The sequence below is a fragment of the Phycomyces blakesleeanus genome (assembly GCF_001638985.1).
Source record: "Phycomyces blakesleeanus NRRL 1555(-) unplaced genomic scaffold PHYBLscaffold_5, whole genome shotgun sequence".
Lineage (NCBI taxonomy): Eukaryota > Fungi > Mucoromycota > Mucoromycetes > Mucorales > Phycomycetaceae > Phycomyces > Phycomyces blakesleeanus.
Window position 1 is genome coordinate 1751861 of NW_017265138.1, and position 18394 is coordinate 1770254.

General features: G+C 31.7%; 5 protein-coding genes across 5 annotated transcripts; 4 read left to right on the top strand and 1 right to left on the bottom strand.

Annotated features, from left to right (window-relative positions):
• Positions 1 to 193: 193 nt before the first annotated feature.
• Positions 194 to 559, top strand: PHYBLDRAFT_142539 (hypothetical protein; the record flags this gene model as incomplete). Its single annotated transcript, XM_018430827.1, has 2 exons — positions 194 to 288; positions 454 to 559. The coding sequence occupies 2 exons, from the start codon at positions 194 to 196 to the stop codon at positions 557 to 559; spliced, it is 201 nt and encodes a 66-aa protein (XP_018295064.1).
• A 408-nt stretch (positions 560 to 967) lies between these two features.
• On the top strand, positions 968 to 2477 carry PHYBLDRAFT_131811 (hypothetical protein). Its single transcript, XM_018429442.1, has 6 exons — positions 968 to 1166; positions 1325 to 1449; positions 1583 to 1673; positions 1772 to 1840; positions 1949 to 2151; positions 2264 to 2477. Exons 1-6 carry the CDS (start codon positions 1044 to 1046, stop codon positions 2385 to 2387), a joined length of 735 nt encoding a protein of 244 aa, XP_018295065.1. The 5' UTR covers positions 968 to 1043; the 3' UTR covers positions 2388 to 2477.
• A 70-nt stretch (positions 2478 to 2547) lies between these two features.
• PHYBLDRAFT_62780 (hypothetical protein) lies at positions 2548 to 2887 on the top strand (the record flags this gene model as incomplete). Its single annotated transcript, XM_018441013.1, is given in 2 exon segments — positions 2548 to 2577; positions 2597 to 2887. The coding sequence occupies 2 exon segments, from the start codon at positions 2548 to 2550 to the stop codon at positions 2885 to 2887; spliced, it is 321 nt and encodes a 106-aa protein (XP_018295066.1).
• A 7262-nt stretch (positions 2888 to 10149) lies between these two features.
• Positions 10150 to 12647, bottom strand: PHYBLDRAFT_142541 (hypothetical protein; the record flags this gene model as incomplete). The annotated part of the gene is made up of 3 exons (XM_018430828.1): positions 10150 to 10249; positions 10341 to 10480; positions 12534 to 12647. The coding sequence occupies 3 exons, from the start codon at positions 12645 to 12647 to the stop codon at positions 10150 to 10152; spliced, it is 354 nt and encodes a 117-aa protein (XP_018295067.1).
• A 1550-nt stretch (positions 12648 to 14197) lies between these two features.
• PHYBLDRAFT_180294 (hypothetical protein) lies at positions 14198 to 14762 on the top strand (the record flags this gene model as incomplete). The annotated part of the gene is made up of 3 exons (XM_018438292.1): positions 14198 to 14289; positions 14379 to 14449; positions 14589 to 14762. The coding sequence occupies 3 exons, from the start codon at positions 14198 to 14200 to the stop codon at positions 14708 to 14710; spliced, it is 285 nt and encodes a 94-aa protein (XP_018295068.1). The 3' UTR covers positions 14711 to 14762.
• Between the last annotated feature and the right edge of the window lie 3632 nt (positions 14763 to 18394).

The following is an 18394-nucleotide window of genomic DNA, read 5'->3' on the forward strand; positions in this document are numbered from 1 at the left end:
ACCCAACTTTTTCGTATTTATTTTGATTTGCAGAAATACTTCAAAAAAGTGGTTCGTGACTCGCATTATAGTACTTAATGGATAAGGTCTTTGAGAGCAAGGGAATATATATACATATACATATATATTATTTCTTATTGTTTTTGGAATAACTTCTTATAAGCAAGATACACATACACAAATAATAATAACAATGCAAAGTCGTATTTTCCCTGTTTTGCTGGCGACTGGCGTTGGTATTGCCACTGGTGTCTATGTATTCCAGCCATTGTTGAAAGAATACGAAGCGTAAGTTCTGGCACAAATACACACAGTATATATATATATATATATACGTCTTTATTTTGCTTTGCTTTGTTTTTTTTTAAAAAGTAAAATAAAATAAAATGAATTGAATTGAATTGAAATGACTCGCCTGTATTCATTTACTTCTTGCTTCTTGTTTATATCAAGCGAAACCAATGGAACTTGGATATTGCCTGGAAATGAGCAAACCACAAAACCTTTTGAAAACAAACCAAGAGTACCTGAACAAAAAGAAAGCACCGAAAAAGATTGAATTATGCTTATAAAATGATAATACACACTCTTTTTTGTTATTTTTGTTTTATTAATTAATTAAATAAACAATATATATATAATTAATATTTAATTTCATCTTGTTATTGGAATTGTAATTATCATTAGCATCATCGAATATAAATCCCATTCAGCATTTGATCTGATCATCGTGGTATTATTTGGCGCTGTTACTATGGCCGCTGTAATTATTTGAAACCAACGTAAATGTTACAAGTAACTAATACAAATATTGGAAATATACAAACCTGGGGTTATTTATTTATTTATATTATTATTGTTATTGTTTTTAAAATACTACTATATAAATAAACCGATGAGACTGCTTCCTTTCATAATAAGGAAGAAAGGGGGAAAAGCTTTGGCATCTAGAAAGAAAAGTCATACACACATATACATATACATATATATATATAATTTCTACATTCATTTTCTTTTTATATATATAGAATAAATACATAACAATGTCAAAACCTCAACCTGTTGCTGTGGAGACACCAAAAGAGAATGAACAAGATTATGAACAGAGCCATGTCCATGAAGTGTACGAAGTCATTGCAACCCATTTCAGCGATACCCGTTACAAGGTAATTATGTTTCAAAAAAAAAGTTCATTTACAAGAGCAATCTTCTTCCTATTTAAAAAAAAATAACCTTTACTTATCTATTTATCTACTGTAATTTTAATTAATTTTGATTTTGATTTTATTTTATTTTAAAAAACTTATTGTTATTGATTTGATAGCCTTGGCCAGTTGTGGAGAAATTCTTGACTGAATTGCCTACCGGAAGTATTGGTGCCGATGTTGGCTGTGGAAATGGTAAATATATTGGTGTGAACCCAAACGTTCTTGTTTTGGGATCAGATAGGTAATATATTTTTTCTTTTTTTTTTAACCATACACACAAACATACATAACATCTATAGATAATCAGAGTTTTATAAGCTAGAGAATCTTTATAATTATATATATATTTATATATTACTTTTTAATTTTAATAGAAGTAGCAACTTGATCAAAATTGTAAACGAGCGAGGATTGGAAGGAATGGTTGCTGATGGATTAACATTGCCCTATCGCCCGAATGCATTCGTAAGTACAATAAAGGTTTATCTTGTGCATTGGGGTAAGCCATCTAAACCATTTCTTTTGGTTTTATGTATTCAAGATAATTAATACATCTACTATAGGATTTTGCTATTTCCATCGCTGTCATTCATCATTTCTCGACTCCTGAACGACGACGCATGGCAATCGAGGTAAGAAACACAATTATATATAAAATTATATTGTGGATAATGTTCGTAAGACTTTCTCGGTACACATACATTATCATACTTTAATTAAAACATGGGTATATATATTAGGAACTTTTGCGTATCGTTCGTCCAGGTGGAAGAATATTAGTATTCGTTTGGGCTTTAGAACAAACCAAGTTCAGTAAACGTAATTTCGAGGTTGGAACACAAGATGTATTTGTTCCCTGGACATTATCGACAAAAGAACCGCGGATAGAGAACTCTGATAAAAAGGGTACAAAGGCAGAAGTAACTACTACAGTCTACAACAGGTAAGAAGAAGGAGAAGAGATTTATGGATATATTCGGTTATTACTTTCATTTATTTAAATATATATCAATGCACCTTCTCGTTGCTGCTATCACTATTATAATTTTATATAGATACTATCATTTATTCAAGCAAGGAGAGCTTGATGATCTTTTCCGACAGATTGATGGGGTGGTGATTGAAACGACAGGATACGATCGTGATAATCATTATGTGATTGCTCAGAAACCAGAGTAATATATTATGTATATATACGTGTGGAAAGAAATATCAACATATAAAAAATAAAAATAAAAACACACCTATCTCAGGTCTTTGCATATATTCAAACCATGTACTATCCGTGTATTGTTATTATTGTCATCTTGAAGAAAAAGGATATATTCAAGTAAAACCAATGTTTAATACTACATCTATCTTATACATAGTCAGTCGAGTCAGTCGAGTCAGTCGAGTCAGTCGAGTCAGTCGAGTCAGTCGAGTCAAGCGAGTCAGTCGAGTCGGTCGAGTCAAGCGAGTCAAGCGAGTCAGTCGAGTCGGTCGAGTCAAGCGAGTCAAGCGAGTCAGTCGAGTCGGTCGAGTCAAGCGAGTCAAGCGAGTCAAGCGAGTCAAGCGAGTCAGTCGAGTCGGTCGAGTCAAGCGAGTCAAGCGAGTCAGTCGAGTCGGTCGAGTCAAGCGAGTCAGTCGAGTCGGTCGAGTCAAGCGAGTCAGTCAAGTCAGTCGAGACCCCATCATAAAAAATTACTAAAATCCCTGATTTCATTTAATCAAATATATAAATAAATTTCTAGTAACCAACAATACCAAAGGAATCAAAAACATCAGAAAAGAAGATTAACGATAAAAATAAAACTAAATTGTCAACTCACACACTGACACAATCCTGATAGGGCCAATCAGTCAAGATTTAAGACTATACTACGAAGGTAAAATATTTGGTGCATTACATATTGTTAGTACCAAAGAAGTGAATCGCAATGGATATCTAGGTAAACTAATTATATAGCCACTGGGTCTTGAATTTTAAAGGTTTTTGATGGTTTATTATTGGCTGCCAATAAAGCAATACGAAGTACACAAGTGCATAGTATGTGTGTATTATACCTGAGATGTTTACTAAGTCAGGTTTATCAGCAATGATATAGTCTCCTCTGGATCCTGATATATTTGTTTATTTAATCGTAAAGTGTATAATTAAGCAAGAGTTAGTTTACAAGTTAATTTCTAAAGTGATAATACCTGAGACAGCATCATATGACTAACTCTACAGAGGATTTAAATCATACTTAATACTACGGCAATGATCTCACCAGTCATTAACCAACAACAACCTTAAACCCAGGAAGCAAATATTCATATCTTATAAACAATTAGGATCTGTATTTCTTAAACAAACAACACTCTCACTGTACCTATTACTATCTTACAAGTTTATTCGTTTACCTCAGCAGGTATTTCAGCTCTTGAATAAACTGTTCGTATAAACATGTTAATCAACAGAGCCTTTCAGTAGCCACAAAATGACCAAATGCACTAACCGAGAAACCAGCCCAAAATACCACCAAACCTTTCTCTAACTTCATTGGAGAAACTATACGGGGGTTTTTTTTAATTAGGAAACATTCTTATGGATGGTGTCAGAATCATTGTCTTTTAACATAAGCGAGAACCTATCTAAGAATTTTACTCTATCTCCAGTCTTCCACTGGAATATTAACTCTAGATCTTACCAAACGAAGCATATTATTTGATTGTGTAGATACCACTTTGACCAATATACTGAGACGTAATAAGCAAAGCCGTTTGCAGAAAAGTTTTTTTATAACAATATCGTAACAAACGGCTGTACTGATTTTAACTTTTGTTTTTAAAAAAAGCTACTTTGGCGATACCTATACAGCTCGCACTCAAACAAAGGGTAATATTGTTAGTATCATGTAGTATATATGGTCTCTATTGACTATGATTTTAGTCAAGTGTTCCAATGTTAGTTTCTTCTTATATCTTGATGATGTTTTCAATTGTCGTATAAGGGATGCCTGATTCGTCTCTCTGGAATTATCGTCTTTACGAAAAGCAATAGTGTCTTACATAAAAAGGTGAATGACTGATGACAAAGTATTTTTTCTTATACACATTTTGTTAATGCCGAAGTGTTAATTAATGTAGGAATGTAGCTTTCGTGTGAAATGTAAGAAAGGTGTAATAAAGAAAGAACTCTACTTTTGATTGATAACAAATATTTGTTTTTTGAATGTGTACTACTGTTTTTTTTACTCAAAATAATACATTGTACCACAAAACCAAAAAGAAATAAATTAGAACCTCAGTTTGAAATAACACAAATTTATATCTTTGTGCTTTATGTAATTCAACTAAATGTTTGATTATCTTGCGTTCTAGTAATTCGTTTTTGCTGAAAACAAGTGCATTAAAGAGCTAGAGACGATAAAAAACGAGTGGAATAAGAGGCGCGGCGGGCTTTTAAATAAATCGAATATTCGGAGTATGAATTAGCTTGAAAATTGAAATCCGCTACTTACTCCTGCAGTGGGAAAGTGTTGTTTTCAGTCTCCATTCGAGTAGTATTAAAAGACAGAATAGATACCATTAGGGTGTTTTAAATGGAAATATTTCCATCGGCGAGTGTAAAAGGTAAGTCAGCTTCAAAAAGGATTCCGAAACTAGTGAAGTATATGTAAAAAATATGTAAATCAAAAAGCTTCAAAAGGTTTCTTTTAGATTTTTAAAAGTTGATTATTTTTTACAGAACTTTACGTAAGGAAGTTCAGTAATATATTTTTATATTAGATGTTATTAGCTAATTAATAGAGTATGGATAGAAAATAAAAACCTTGAATTCTTCAAGATCTTTAAACTTGAAACACCCTATTTTATCAGACACGGATTTAATATGAAATGTCAAATTGAACAATATGCTCCCTGGTTAAGAATTGTAAAGATAGACGAAAAAGAAAATATATCCTTATTATAAGAGCTGTATCTTATCAGGTTTAATAAAATATATATGTTTATTTGATTTATATAAGATTTTCAAATATATTTAACTGAAATAAAACAAAACTAAGAATCTTATCAACTAAGAATTTAATAATTTTATTTGATGTTGGAATATCAAGTTTTATTGAAAAATAAAAAAAAAAGGAAAACACTATTATACAAAAAACACTTAACAACTTATTGAGAACAAGTATACATTCTAAATATCAGTTAAATATTGGATATTATCAATAATAATAATAATGAAAATAAAATCCAAAGAAAAATAAAAAAAAATATAATTAAATATTAAAAACAATTTATCCTTCACTTGTTTATTGAATTTTTTAAACATCTGCTTTGATTTGATTAAATCAAATCCGTTTTTATATAAATTTATTTTATTTATAGACACGGAGTCTTTGTTCCCTTTAATTCTCTCTGATATTTGTTTATTCTTATTGTGTTTAAAGAAGACATTGCAATTGCGATTTATATCAGTTTACTCTTATGATACCCCTGACTTAAACAATCGATATATATATTGAAGATTGTTCTGTAATATATACTTTTCTTTGATTGTATTCTATATGTTTGATTATTTCTAAGAACATCTCTAACAATCAGATAATTTTATCTTTTCTTAAAATCAAACATCACAACTCTAGATAAAAAAATCACTTCACCCATCAGTTCAATTTAGTTTTTTTTTTAACATAAATTATGGGAGTATTTGCATCAATAAATTTTAAATCCTTGTCGAAGTTGGCACAAAGATAAAAAAAAAGGCTATATTTTTTCCATAAAATAAAATAATTCAGACTTGTGAATATAACGCTTTACCAAACTTTTATATTTCAGATAGAAGCTGATATAAATTTGACTGTTTGAGATATGCGAAGATAACAAATTTTAAAATAAAATATATAGAGCAAATAAAAATAAAATGTTGATAATTAATATAAACGAAGAAGAATAATTAAAGGTGGCTTGTACTAGTTTAAAAGCCTTGATTAATACAATAAAAAGAGAACCTGGTTTGGTCGGGTAAAATTCAATATATATATATATTATAGTCATTATATATGTATCCGATTAGTTCCTGTGCTTACTTTAAATATAGTTCAGAAGATAAAAAGATTGTGAGGTTACACGTAGATAGCAAATAGCAAAAACATATTTTATAAAAACATATAAATATAATAATATAGTTTGTACTTAAACTATAAACTCTGAGCCACTTTACTATACTCAGACATTTTCTTATAATAAACCATGTGTTTCACAATTGAATACATATACATCACAGATATATATCATTTTCGGTAATGTTTTCCGTAATATCTGAGTTAGTACTCACTTGAAGCTGCTAACAGTCCAAATTGGGAATTATAATAGAGGTCGCAAATCACATAAATACGGTGTACACATAAATGTTACCTAAACAGTTCTTTTGTGTACATTATACTTTTCCTACAAATGGCCTGATGTTTTTGTTTAATAAAACACAAAGCCTTATATGAAGTAGTCGCACTTTATTAAACGAGTGAATCTAAGTCAAATTATGTAGTAGCATATATCAAATGTTGCTTGTTGAAATTTTTAAATATGAGTAAGAGCGTCATTGGGATCGAAGAAGGTGTCGGAATTATGGTGGTATGAATACTATATGACTTGGAGAGTTGAAGGTCAGCTCTGAGAATGGTGACATATAACACTTTAGGTATAGAGAAATATTGTATATGACTTCCGAGTGTTGAGGTTTTATTATATGGCCATTATTTCGATTTTTATTTTTCAGTGATTATAAAATAAAAGAATAATATTGTTGGTGGTGGCGATTCTGGTAGTTTTGTAAAGTTGATGGCGGGATGGTGGGATGGCGGGATGGAGGGAATGTAGGAAGAGGATTGACGCCATCGTTAAATAGAATTTTTATTTTATTTTGGTTACGGCGCAGTGAAGGCCACTTTAATATACCGTCCTCTCTGGGCGATTGTAAGTGATCACAAGACGGTCTTTCAACCTATGTATGGGTAACAGTATCCCTGTCAATGGACCCTGCTATGTTCCTTTAGCTTAGGGATACACAAAGCTGTCTGCGCAACCAATTGGTAATACCAATTTACAAAAAAGTGCATTCTGTCCGAATTATCGAGTAGAATCCTTAGGTTGTAAAAAGACACAAAAAGAAATAGACAATATGTATATTTTGTATCAGTGCAGCAATTGTATTGGTAGACAATTGGGCGAGTGTGCGAGTGTGCGTATGTGCGTATGTGCGTGTGTGCGTGTGTTGGATAAAAGAAAAGAAAAATATATGATAGTAAGCCCAAAATATGATAGCAGGTTATATATATATAGTTTGGGAGTAGCTTCTGGTGTGTAACCGTATATTGAATAAAAGGAAAATAAATATATATGATAGTGTATCCAAAATATGATAGAGGCTCGTATATATATATATTTTGGGAGTAGCTTTTGGTGTGTGTCCGTGTGTTGAATAATAATAATAAAATATACAAGATAGTATATCCAAAATATGATAGAGGCTCATATATGTATATAGTTTGGGAGTAGCTTCTGGTGTGTGCCAGTGTGTTGAATAATAATAATAACATATATAAGATAATATAATCCAAAACATGATAACAGTTTATATATATTTAGTTCGAAAGTTACTTTTGGTTTATGAATATCACCCTTTTCATTTTGACTTGGTAATATTTTTTTGTAGGCTCTTGCTTTTTTGGTGTAAAATGTTTGATGCTTTTTGATCCAATTTCATTAAGTATAATTATAGAAGAATGTGTATGGATCTGGATAGTGTGTTATTTATGAAACATACTAGAAAACATAGTTTAAATTATATTATTATATATAGCTTCTATCATACATTAAAAGTATTAACAAAAATATAAATAACAATGCGATTGTGAATGATTTGTAAATATATACCGTGGAATAAAAATCGGCTATAGAAGTATATTCCAATATATCTTGTATTATTATCTATAGATTAAACCCAATCTAATTTTAATTAGAATCTTGAGGAGACAGGATATATGAACAATTTTGGAATTATTTGAGAGAGGTATGATACAAGCTATATATTTATAAGAAAGCAAAACTATTATTACTAGCATATATGTTTTTACGATATTATTATCTTCTGGATTCCGACGGCCCAAGATTGTTGGAAATATCCCTTCAGTCCAGATCGAGCTCAATAGGCGGCCGATCCGGACAGGACCATATTGCTGATATAACATATTCGGTTTTTATTAGTTAACTGAAATTGTAGTTCTTATTAATCATACATATGTTTTATTTTTATACTGGGCCGACTTCTGTCTACTATGAGATGTAATATTATATGAATGACGATTCCCAAAAGGAATGAATATTCTCAAAAAGGATGACGGGATGGATGAATGGGGGAATGTAGAAGGAGGATGCAAGCCACCGTAAAAAAAAGTTTTTTTTGTTATGATTATGGCGCAGTGAAGGCCACTTTAATATATCATCCTGTCTGAGCGATTGTAAGTGAGAACTAGGCGGTTTTTAAGTCTATGTATGGGGAACAGTATCCCTGTCAATTGATTCTGCTATGTTATTTTAGCTTATTGATACACAAAAACCGCCTGCACAACCAATTGGTAATAACAGTTTACAAAAAAGTGCATTCTGTCCGAATTATGGATTATAATCCTTAGTTTGTAAGAAAATATAAAAGGAACATACAATCAAGTATATTTTGTACCAGTTCAGCCAATATATTGGTAGACAATTGGGTGAGTGTGCGTATGTGTGTGTGGTGGATTAAAGAAAAGACATATATATAGTATCTGTCACACATTTAATATATTAATAAAAAGAAAAAAACAATGCGATAGTTAATGATCCATCGAGCTATTTCGTGGATCAAACTGTTATAAGAACATATTAAATTAATTCCTATTTAGTTTATATAATTTTCAGTAAGATACTATATCACTACAAAAAAGGAGCGATTCAGAGAGTGATTTTAAAAGCTATTATAAGCATTCTTTATAATCACTAGTTGAATTGCCAATTTTTTCTTAGTGGATCTATTTCTAATAAAGATCTCAAGCAGTGCGATGAACATGATGTCAGTTTATTAGAGTGTTCAGAATAATTTTTTTTTCTATATGCGCTTTCTTTCTTTCATAACATTTAATTATATAACTAAAAGTTAATTCTATGATATATATTCCATATCAAAACCTTTATATAAAGTATAGATTCCTTTTATTCTTATATGTTTTATTAAAACATTCTTGCTATTATATTTGCTTATTATCTAATATAAAAACCCGATACTCTCAATATTATATATTACTATGCCCAGTTGTGAAAACTTTAGTTCTCTTGTAATACATTTATATATATAATCTAAGACTAGATATCTGTTCTTATCGACTATAGCAATTCGGTAAATAAAAAAAAAACTAATTGCATTTTAAACATGTCAATAATATTTTTAATTTATGAGACTTGCTTTAATAAAAAGCTGGGATAATATAAAGAGTCTCTTGATATGCTCTTATAGTCTATACATATATATATATGAACCACTTTCTCTTTCATATTCCAACTAAAGTGGTACAGTTTTACAACCTTTCTTTTAAGAAATAATATATTAATATATAACATATGTGTCAAGTAAATTTTTATATAAAATCAATTCACGAAAATGGGTAGCCATATAAGAAATTCGGGTTTTTAAAATGAAAGTCTTTATATTGCTTCTAATCAGAGCAATCAATCCATTGATCTACAATTTTCTATGCATGCTGCTATGTCATCATCTAATGACGAAAGCATAAAATTTTTTCACAGTTATTTAGTAAGAGTGCCAGCCAGACCATCTCTGTTTTCCTCTTGTGCATGGTAAGTCTATTATTTCCTTTTCATTTGTGTTGAGGGAGTAGTATAGTCTATAGATATACTAATCTTGACCTTTTTTCTATGTGAATCAGCGGCGTGTCGGATGGATGGGTGTTGGTGTGGTGTGGATGGGGGGTGTGGTGGGTGTGGTGGGTGTGGTGGGTGTGGGGTAGTTTAGTTTCCCCTCTCTAGTTAGTTTACGTAGTGGGTAGTCTTTAGATATAGCTTTCGTTTATCCCTTTAGCTTAGCTTAGATTGATAGTTTCGTTCCCTGTTCACCTTTTATTTTTTAAGCCCATAGCTAGCCTCACACCCCAGCGTTCCCGATCTCCTCCCCACTCCGTTCTCTTCCACGAAGTCAGGACAGGTCTACGCCCTGTGGAGGATGGATCCGCCTTTATAGGTGGTGAACTAAGATTCTGACGATATATTTGAATATTAATAAAATTTTTTTTTAAACCATTTTTGTCTGCCCATAAATACAATGTCTGCTTTACAAATGATTGAGAGAAACACTTTATTATTAGAAGAAAACTGAATAAAACAATGCGCGAGAACAATAATATGAGTTTATTTTTTATTTAAAAATATCAAGTTTTAATAGTAGTGTATTTTTTATATGGGCGAGAAGTGGGCGGTGTGAGTGGGTGGTCCGTGTGGGTGGGTGGGTGGTCCGTGTGGGTGGTCCGTGTGGGTGGTCCGTGTGGGTGGTCCGTGTGGGTGGTCCGTGTGGGTGGTCCGTGTGGGTGGTCCGTGTGAGTAGTCAGTGTGACAAAGTTTTGACATTCATGGCGCATGCTAATGACGAGAGATTAACATCGCGAGACTTTTTGTTAGGTGGCGTCCGCTTGGTCTAGACCCAGTCGCGTAAAAGTATACTGAAAGGCGTGAGCTTTGAAAATTATGTCCGATGGGATGGAATTAGATGGGATGGGACGGAATTGAATGGCGTCATTGGGATCGAAGAAGGTGTCGGAATTATGGTGGTATGAATACTATATGACTTGGAGAGTTGAAGGTCAGCTCTGAGAATGGTGACATATAACACTTTAGGTATAGAGAAATATTGTATATGACTTCCGAGTGTTGAGGTTTTATTATATGGCCATTATTTCGATTTTTATTTTTCAGTGATTATAAAATAAAAGAATAATATTGTTGGTGGTGGCGATTCTGGTAGTTTTGTAAAGTTGATGGCGGGATGGTGGGATGGCGGGATGGAGGGAATGTAGGAAGAGGATTGACGCCATCGTTAAATAGAATTTTTATTTTATTTTGGTTACGGCGCAGTGAAGGCCACTTTAATATACCGTCCTCTCTGGGCGATTGTAAGTGATCACAAGACGGTCTTTCAACCTATGTATGGGTAACAGTATCCCTGTCAATGGACCCTGCTATGTTCCTTTAGCTTAGGGATACACAAAGCTGTCTGCGCAACCAATTGGTAATACCAATTTACAAAAAAGTGCATTCTGTCCGAATTATCGAGTAGAATCCTTAGGTTGTAAAAAGACACAAAAAGAAATAGACAATATGTATATTTTGTATCAGTGCAGCAATTGTATTGGTAGACAATTGGGCGAGTGTGCGAGTGTGCGTATGTGCGTGTGTTGGATAAAAGAAAAGAAAAATATATGATAGTAAGCCCAAAATATGATAGCAGGTTATATATATATAGTTTGGGAGTAGCTTCTGGTGTGTAACCGTATATTGAATAAAAGGAAAATAAATATATATGATAGTGTATCCAAAATATGATAGAGGCTCGTATATATATATATTTTGGGAGTAGCTTTTGGTGTGTGTCCGTGTGTTGAATAATAATAATAAAATATACAAGATAGTATATCCAAAATATGATAGAGGCTCATATATGTATATAGTTTGGGAGTAGCTTCTGGTGTGTGCCAGTGTGTTGAATAATAATAATAACATATATAAGATAATATAATCCAAAACATGATAACAGTTTATATATATTTAGTTCGAAAGTTACTTTTGGTTTATGAATATCACCCTTTTCATTTTGACTTGGTAATATTTTTTTGTAGGCTCTTGCTTTTTTGGTGTAAAATGTTTGATGCTTTTTGATCCAATTTCATTAAGTATAATTATAGAAGAATGTGTATGGATCTGGATAGTGTGTTATTTATGAAACATACTAGAAAACATAGTTTAAATTATATTATTATATATAGCTTCTATCATACATTAAAAGTATTAACAAAAATATAAATAACAATGCGATTGTGAATGATTTGTAAATATATACCGTGGAATAAAAATCGGCTATAGAAGTATATTCCAATATATCTTGTATTATTATCTATAGATTAAACCCAATCTAATTTTAATTAGAATCTTGAGGAGACAGGATATATGAACAATTTTGGAATTATTTGAGAGAGGTATGATACAAGCTATATATTTATAAGAAAGCAAAACTATTATTACTAGCATATATGTTTTTACGATATTATTATCTTCTGGATTCCGACGGCCCAAGATTGTTGGAAATATCCCTTCAGTCCAGATCGAGCTCAATAGGCGGCCGATCCGGACAGGACCATATTGCTGATATAACATATTCGGTTTTTATTGGTTAACTGAAATTGTAGTTCTTATTAATCATACATATGTTTTATTTTTATACTGGGCCGACTTCTGTCTACTATGAGATGTAATATTATATGAATGACGATTCCCAAAAGGAATGAATATTCTCAAAAAGGATGACGGGATGGATGAATGGGGGAATGTAGAAGGAGGATGCAAGCCACCGTAAAAAAAAGTTTTTTTTGTTATGATTATGGCGCAGTGAAGGCCACTTTAATATATCATCCTGTCTGAGCGATTGTAAGTGAGAACTAGGCGGTTTTTAAGTCTATGTATGGGGAACAGTATCCCTGTCAATTGATTCTGCTATGTTATTTTAGCTTATTGATACACAAAAACCGCCTGCACAACCAATTGGTAATAACAGTTTACAAAAAAGTGCATTCTGTCCGAATTATGGATTATAATCCTTAGTTTGTAAGAAAATATAAAAGGAACATACAATCAAGTATATTTTGTACCAGTTCAGCCAATATATTGGTAGACAATTGGGTGAGTGTGCGTATGTGTGTGTGGTGGATTAAAGAAAAGACATATATATAGTATCTGTCACACATTTAATATATTAATAAAAAGAAAAAAACAATGCGATAGTTAATGATCCATCGAGCTATTTCGTGGATCAAACTGTTATAAGAACATATTAAATTAATTCCTATTTAGTTTATATAATTTTCAGTAAGATACTATATCACTACAAAAAAGGAGCGATTCAGAGAGTGATTTTAAAAGCTATTATAAGCATTCTTTATAATCACTAGTTGAATTGCCAATTTTTTCTTAGTGGATCTATTTCTAATAAAGATCTCAAGCAGTGCGATGAACATGATGTCAGTTTATTAGAGTGTTCAGAATAATTTTTTTTTCTATATGCGCTTTCTTTCTTTCATAACATTTAATTATATAACTAAAAGTTAATTCTATGATATATATTCCATATCAAAACCTTTATATAAAGTATAGATTCCTTTTATTCTTATATGTTTTATTAAAACATTCTTGCTATTATATTTGCTTATTATCTAATATAAAAACCCGATACTCTCAATATTATATATTACTATGCCCAGTTGTGAAAACTTTAGTTCTCTTGTAATACATTTATATATATAATCTAAGACTAGATATCTGTTCTTATCGACTATAGCAATTCGGTAAATAAAAAAAAAACTAATTGCATTTTAAACATGTCAATAATATTTTTAATTTATGAGACTTGCTTTAATAAAAAGCTGGGATAATATAAAGAGTCTCTTGATATGCTCTTATAGTCTATACATATATATATATGAACCACTTTCTCTTTCATATTCCAACTAAAGTGGTACAGTTTTACAACCTTTCTTTTAAGAAATAATATATTAATATATAACATATGTGTCAAGTAAATTTTTATATAAAATCAATTCACGAAAATGGGTAGCCATATAAGAAATTCGGGTTTTTAAAATGAAAGTCCTTATATTGCTTCTAATCAGAGCAATCAATCCATTGATCTACAATTTTCTATGCATGCTGCTATGTCATCATCTAATGACGAAAGCATAAAATTTTTTCACAGTTATTTAGTAAGAGTGCCAGCCAGACCATCTCTGTTTTCCTCTTGTGCATGGTAAGTCTATTATTTCCTTTTCATTTGTGTTGAGGGAGTAGTATAGTCTATAGATATACTAATCTTGACCTTTTTTCTATGTGAATCAGCGGCGTGTCGGATGGATGGGTGTTGGTGTGGTGTGGATGGGGGGGTGTGGTGGGTGTGGTGGGTGTGGTGGGTGTGGGGTAGTTTAGTTTCCCCTCTCTAGTTAGTTTACGTAGTGGGTAGTCTTTAGATATAGCTTTCGTTTATCCCTTTAGCTTAGCTTAGATTGATAGTTTCGTTCCCTGTTCACCTTTTATTTTTTAAGCCCATAGCTAGCCTCACACCCCAGCGTTCCCGATCTCCTCCCCACTCCGTTCTCTTCCACGAAGTCAGGACAGGTCTACGCCCTGTGGAGGATGGATCCGCCTTTATAGGTGGTGAACTAAGATTCTGACGATATATTTGAATATTAATAAAATTTTTTTTTAAACCATTTTTGTCTGCCCATAAATACAATGTCTGCTTTACAAATGATTGAGAGAAACACTTTATTATTAGAAGAAAACTGAATAAAACAATGCGTGAGAACAATAATATGAGTTTATTTTTTATTTAAAAATATCAAGTTTTAATAGTAGTGTATTTTTTATATGGGCGAGAAGTGGGCGGTGTGAGTGGGTGGTCCGTGTGGGTGGTCCGTGTGGGTGGTCCGTGTGGGTGGTCCGTGTGAGTAGTCAGTGTGACAAAGTTTTGACATTCATGGCGCATGCTAATGACGAGAGATTAACATCGCGAGACTTTTTGTTAGGTGGCGTCCGCTTGGTCTAGACCCAGTCGCGTAAAAGTATACTGAAAAGCGTGAGCTTTGAAAATTATGTCCGATGGGATGGAATTAGATGGGATGGGATGGAATTGAATGGCATCATTAGGATCGAAGAAGGTGTCGGAATTATGGTGGTATGAATACTATATGACTTGGAGAGTTGAAGGTCAGCTCTGAGAATGGTGGCATATAACACTTCAGGTATAGAGAAATATTGTATATGACTTCCGAGTGTTGAGGTTTTATTATATGGCCATTATTTCGATTTTTATTTTTCAGTGATTATAAAATAAAAGAATAATATTGTTGGTGGTGGCGATTCTGGTAGTTTTGTAAAGTTGATGGCGGGATGGTGGGATGGCGGGATGGAGGGAATGTAGGAAGAGGATTGACGCCATCGTTAAATATAATTTTTATTTTATTTTGGTTACGGCGCAGTGAAGGCCACTTTAATATACCGTCCTCTCTGGGCGATTGTAAGTGATCACAAGACGGTCTTTCAACCTATGTATGGGTAACAGTATCCCTGTCAATGGACCCTGCTATGTTCCTTTAGCTTAGGGATACACAAAGCTGTCTGCGCAACCAATTGGTAATACCAATTTACAAAAAAGTGCATTCTGTCCGAATTATTGAGTAGAATCCTTAGGTTGTAAAAAGACACAAAAAGAAATAGACAATATGTATATTTTGTATCAGTGCAGCAATTGTATTGGTAGACAATTGGGCGAGTGTGCGAGTGTGCGTATGTGCGTGTGTTGGATAAAAGAAAAGAAAAATATATGATAGTAAGCCCAAAATATGATAGCAGGTTATATATATATAGCTTGGGAGTAGCTTCTGGTGTGTAACCGTATATTGAATAAAAGGAAAATAAATATATATGATAGTGTATCCAAAATATGATAGAGACTCGTATATATATATATTTTGGGAGTAGCTTTTGGTGTGTGTCCGTGTGTTGAATAATAATAATAAAATATACAAGATAGTATATCCAAAATATGATAGAGGCTCATATATGTATATAGTTCGGGAGTAGCTTCTGGTGTGTGCCAGTGTGTTGAATAATAATAATAACATATATAAGATAATATAATCCAAAACATGATAACAGTTTATATATATTTAGTTCGAAAGTTACTTTTGGTTTATGAATATCACCCTTTTCATTTTGACTTGGTAATATTTTTCTGTAGGCTCTTGCTTTTTTGGTGTAAAATGTTTGATGCTTTTTGATCCAATTTCATTAAGTATAATTATAGAAGAATTTGTATGGATCTGGATAGTGTGTTATTTATGAAACATACTAGAAAACATAGTTTAAATTATATTATTATATATAGCTTCTATCATACATTAAAAGTATTAACAAAAATATAAATAACAATGCGATTGTGAATGATTTGTAAATATATACCGTGGAATAAAAATCGGCTATAGAAGTATATTCCAATATATCTTGTATTATTATCTATAGATTAAACCCAATCTAATTTTAATTAGAATCTTGAGGAGACAGGATATATGAACAATTTTGGAATTATTTGAGAGAGGTATGATACAAGCTATATATTTATAAGAAAGCAAAACTATTATTACTAGCATATATGTTTTTACGATATTATTATCTTCTGGATTCCGACGGCCCAAGATTGTTGGAAATATCCCTTCAGTCCAGATCGAGCTCAATAGGCGGCCGATCCGGACAGGACCATATTGCTGATATAACATATTCGGTTTTTATTGGTTAACTGAAATTGTAGTTCTTATTAATCATACATATGTTTTATTTTTATACTGGGCCGACTTCTGTCTACTATGAAATGTAATATTATATGAATGACGATTCCCAAAAGGAATGAATATTCTCAAAAAGGATGACGGGATGGATGAATGGGGGAATGTAGAAGGAGGATGCAAGCCACCATAAAAAAAAGTTTTTTTTGTTATGATTATGGCGCAGTGAAGGCCACTTTAATATATCATCCTGTCTGAGCGATTGTAAGTGAGAACTAGGCGGTTTTTAAGTCTATGTATGGGGAACAGTATCCCTGTCAATTGATTCTGCTATGTTATTTTAGCTTATTGATACACAAAAACCGCCTGCGCAACCAATTGGTAATAACAGTTTACAAAAAAGTGCATTCTGTCCGAATTATGGATTATAATCCTTAGTTTGTAAGAAAATATAAAAGGAACATACAATCAAGTATATTTTGTACCAGTTCAGCCAATATATTGGTAGACAATTGGGTGAGTGTGCGTATGTGTGTGTGGTGGATTAAAGAAAAGACATATATATAGTATCTGTCACACATTTAATATATTAATAAAAAGAAAAAAACAATGCGATAGTTAATGATCCATCGAGCTATTTCGTGGATTAAACTGTTATAAGAACATATTAAATTAATTCCTATTTAGTTTATATAATTTTCAGTAAGATACTATATCACTACAAAAAAGGAGCGATTCAGAGAGTGATTTTAAAAGCTATTATAAGCATTCTTTATAATCACTAGTTGAATTGCCAATTTTTTCTTAGTGGATCTATTTCTAATAAAGATCTCAAGCAGTGCGATGAACATGATGTCAGTTTATTAGAGTGTTCAGAATAATTTTTTTTTCTATATGCGCTTTCTTTCTTTCATAACATTTAATTATATAACTAAAAGTTAATTCTATGATATATATTCCATATCAAAACCTTTATATAAAGTATAGATTCCTTTTATTCTTATATGTTTTATTAAAACATTCTTGTTATTATATTTGCTTATTATCTAATATAAAAACCCGATACTCTCAATATTATATATTACTATGCCCAGTTGTGAAAACTTTTAGTTCTCTTGTAATACATTTATATATATAATCTAAGACTAGATATATGCTCTTATCGACTATAGCAATTCGGTAAATAAAAAAAAACTAATTGCATTTTAAACATGTCAATAATATTTTTAATTTATGAGACTTGCTTTAATAAAAAGCTGGGATAATATAAAGAGTCTCTTGATATGCTCTTATAGTCTATACATATATATATATGGACCACTTTCTCTTTCATATTCCAACTAAAGTGGTACAGTTTTACAACCTTTCTTTTAAGAAATAATATATTAATATATAACATATGTGTCAAGTAAATTTTTATATAAAATCAATTCACGAAAATGGGTAGCCATATAAGAAATTCGGGTTTTTAAAATGAAAGTCTTTATATTGCTTCTAATCAGAGCAATCAATCCATTGATCTACAATTTTCTATGCATGCTGCTATGTCATCATCTAATGACGAAAGCATAAAAT

What these genes read in the sequence shown, in the direction of transcription:
- PHYBLDRAFT_131811 (XM_018429442.1), top strand. Translation starts at nt 1,044, where the DNA reads ATGTCAAAACCTCAACCTGTTGCTGTGGAGACACCAAAAGAGAATGAA. An exon ending in CCTATCGCCCGAATGCATTC is followed by an intron (nt 1,674 to 1,771) that starts GTAAGTACAATA and finishes CATCTACTATAG; the next exon opens with GATTTTGCTATTTCCATCGC. An exon ending in GACGACGCATGGCAATCGAG is followed by an intron (nt 1,841 to 1,948) that starts GTAAGAAACACA and finishes TATATATATTAG; the next exon opens with GAACTTTTGCGTATCGTTCG.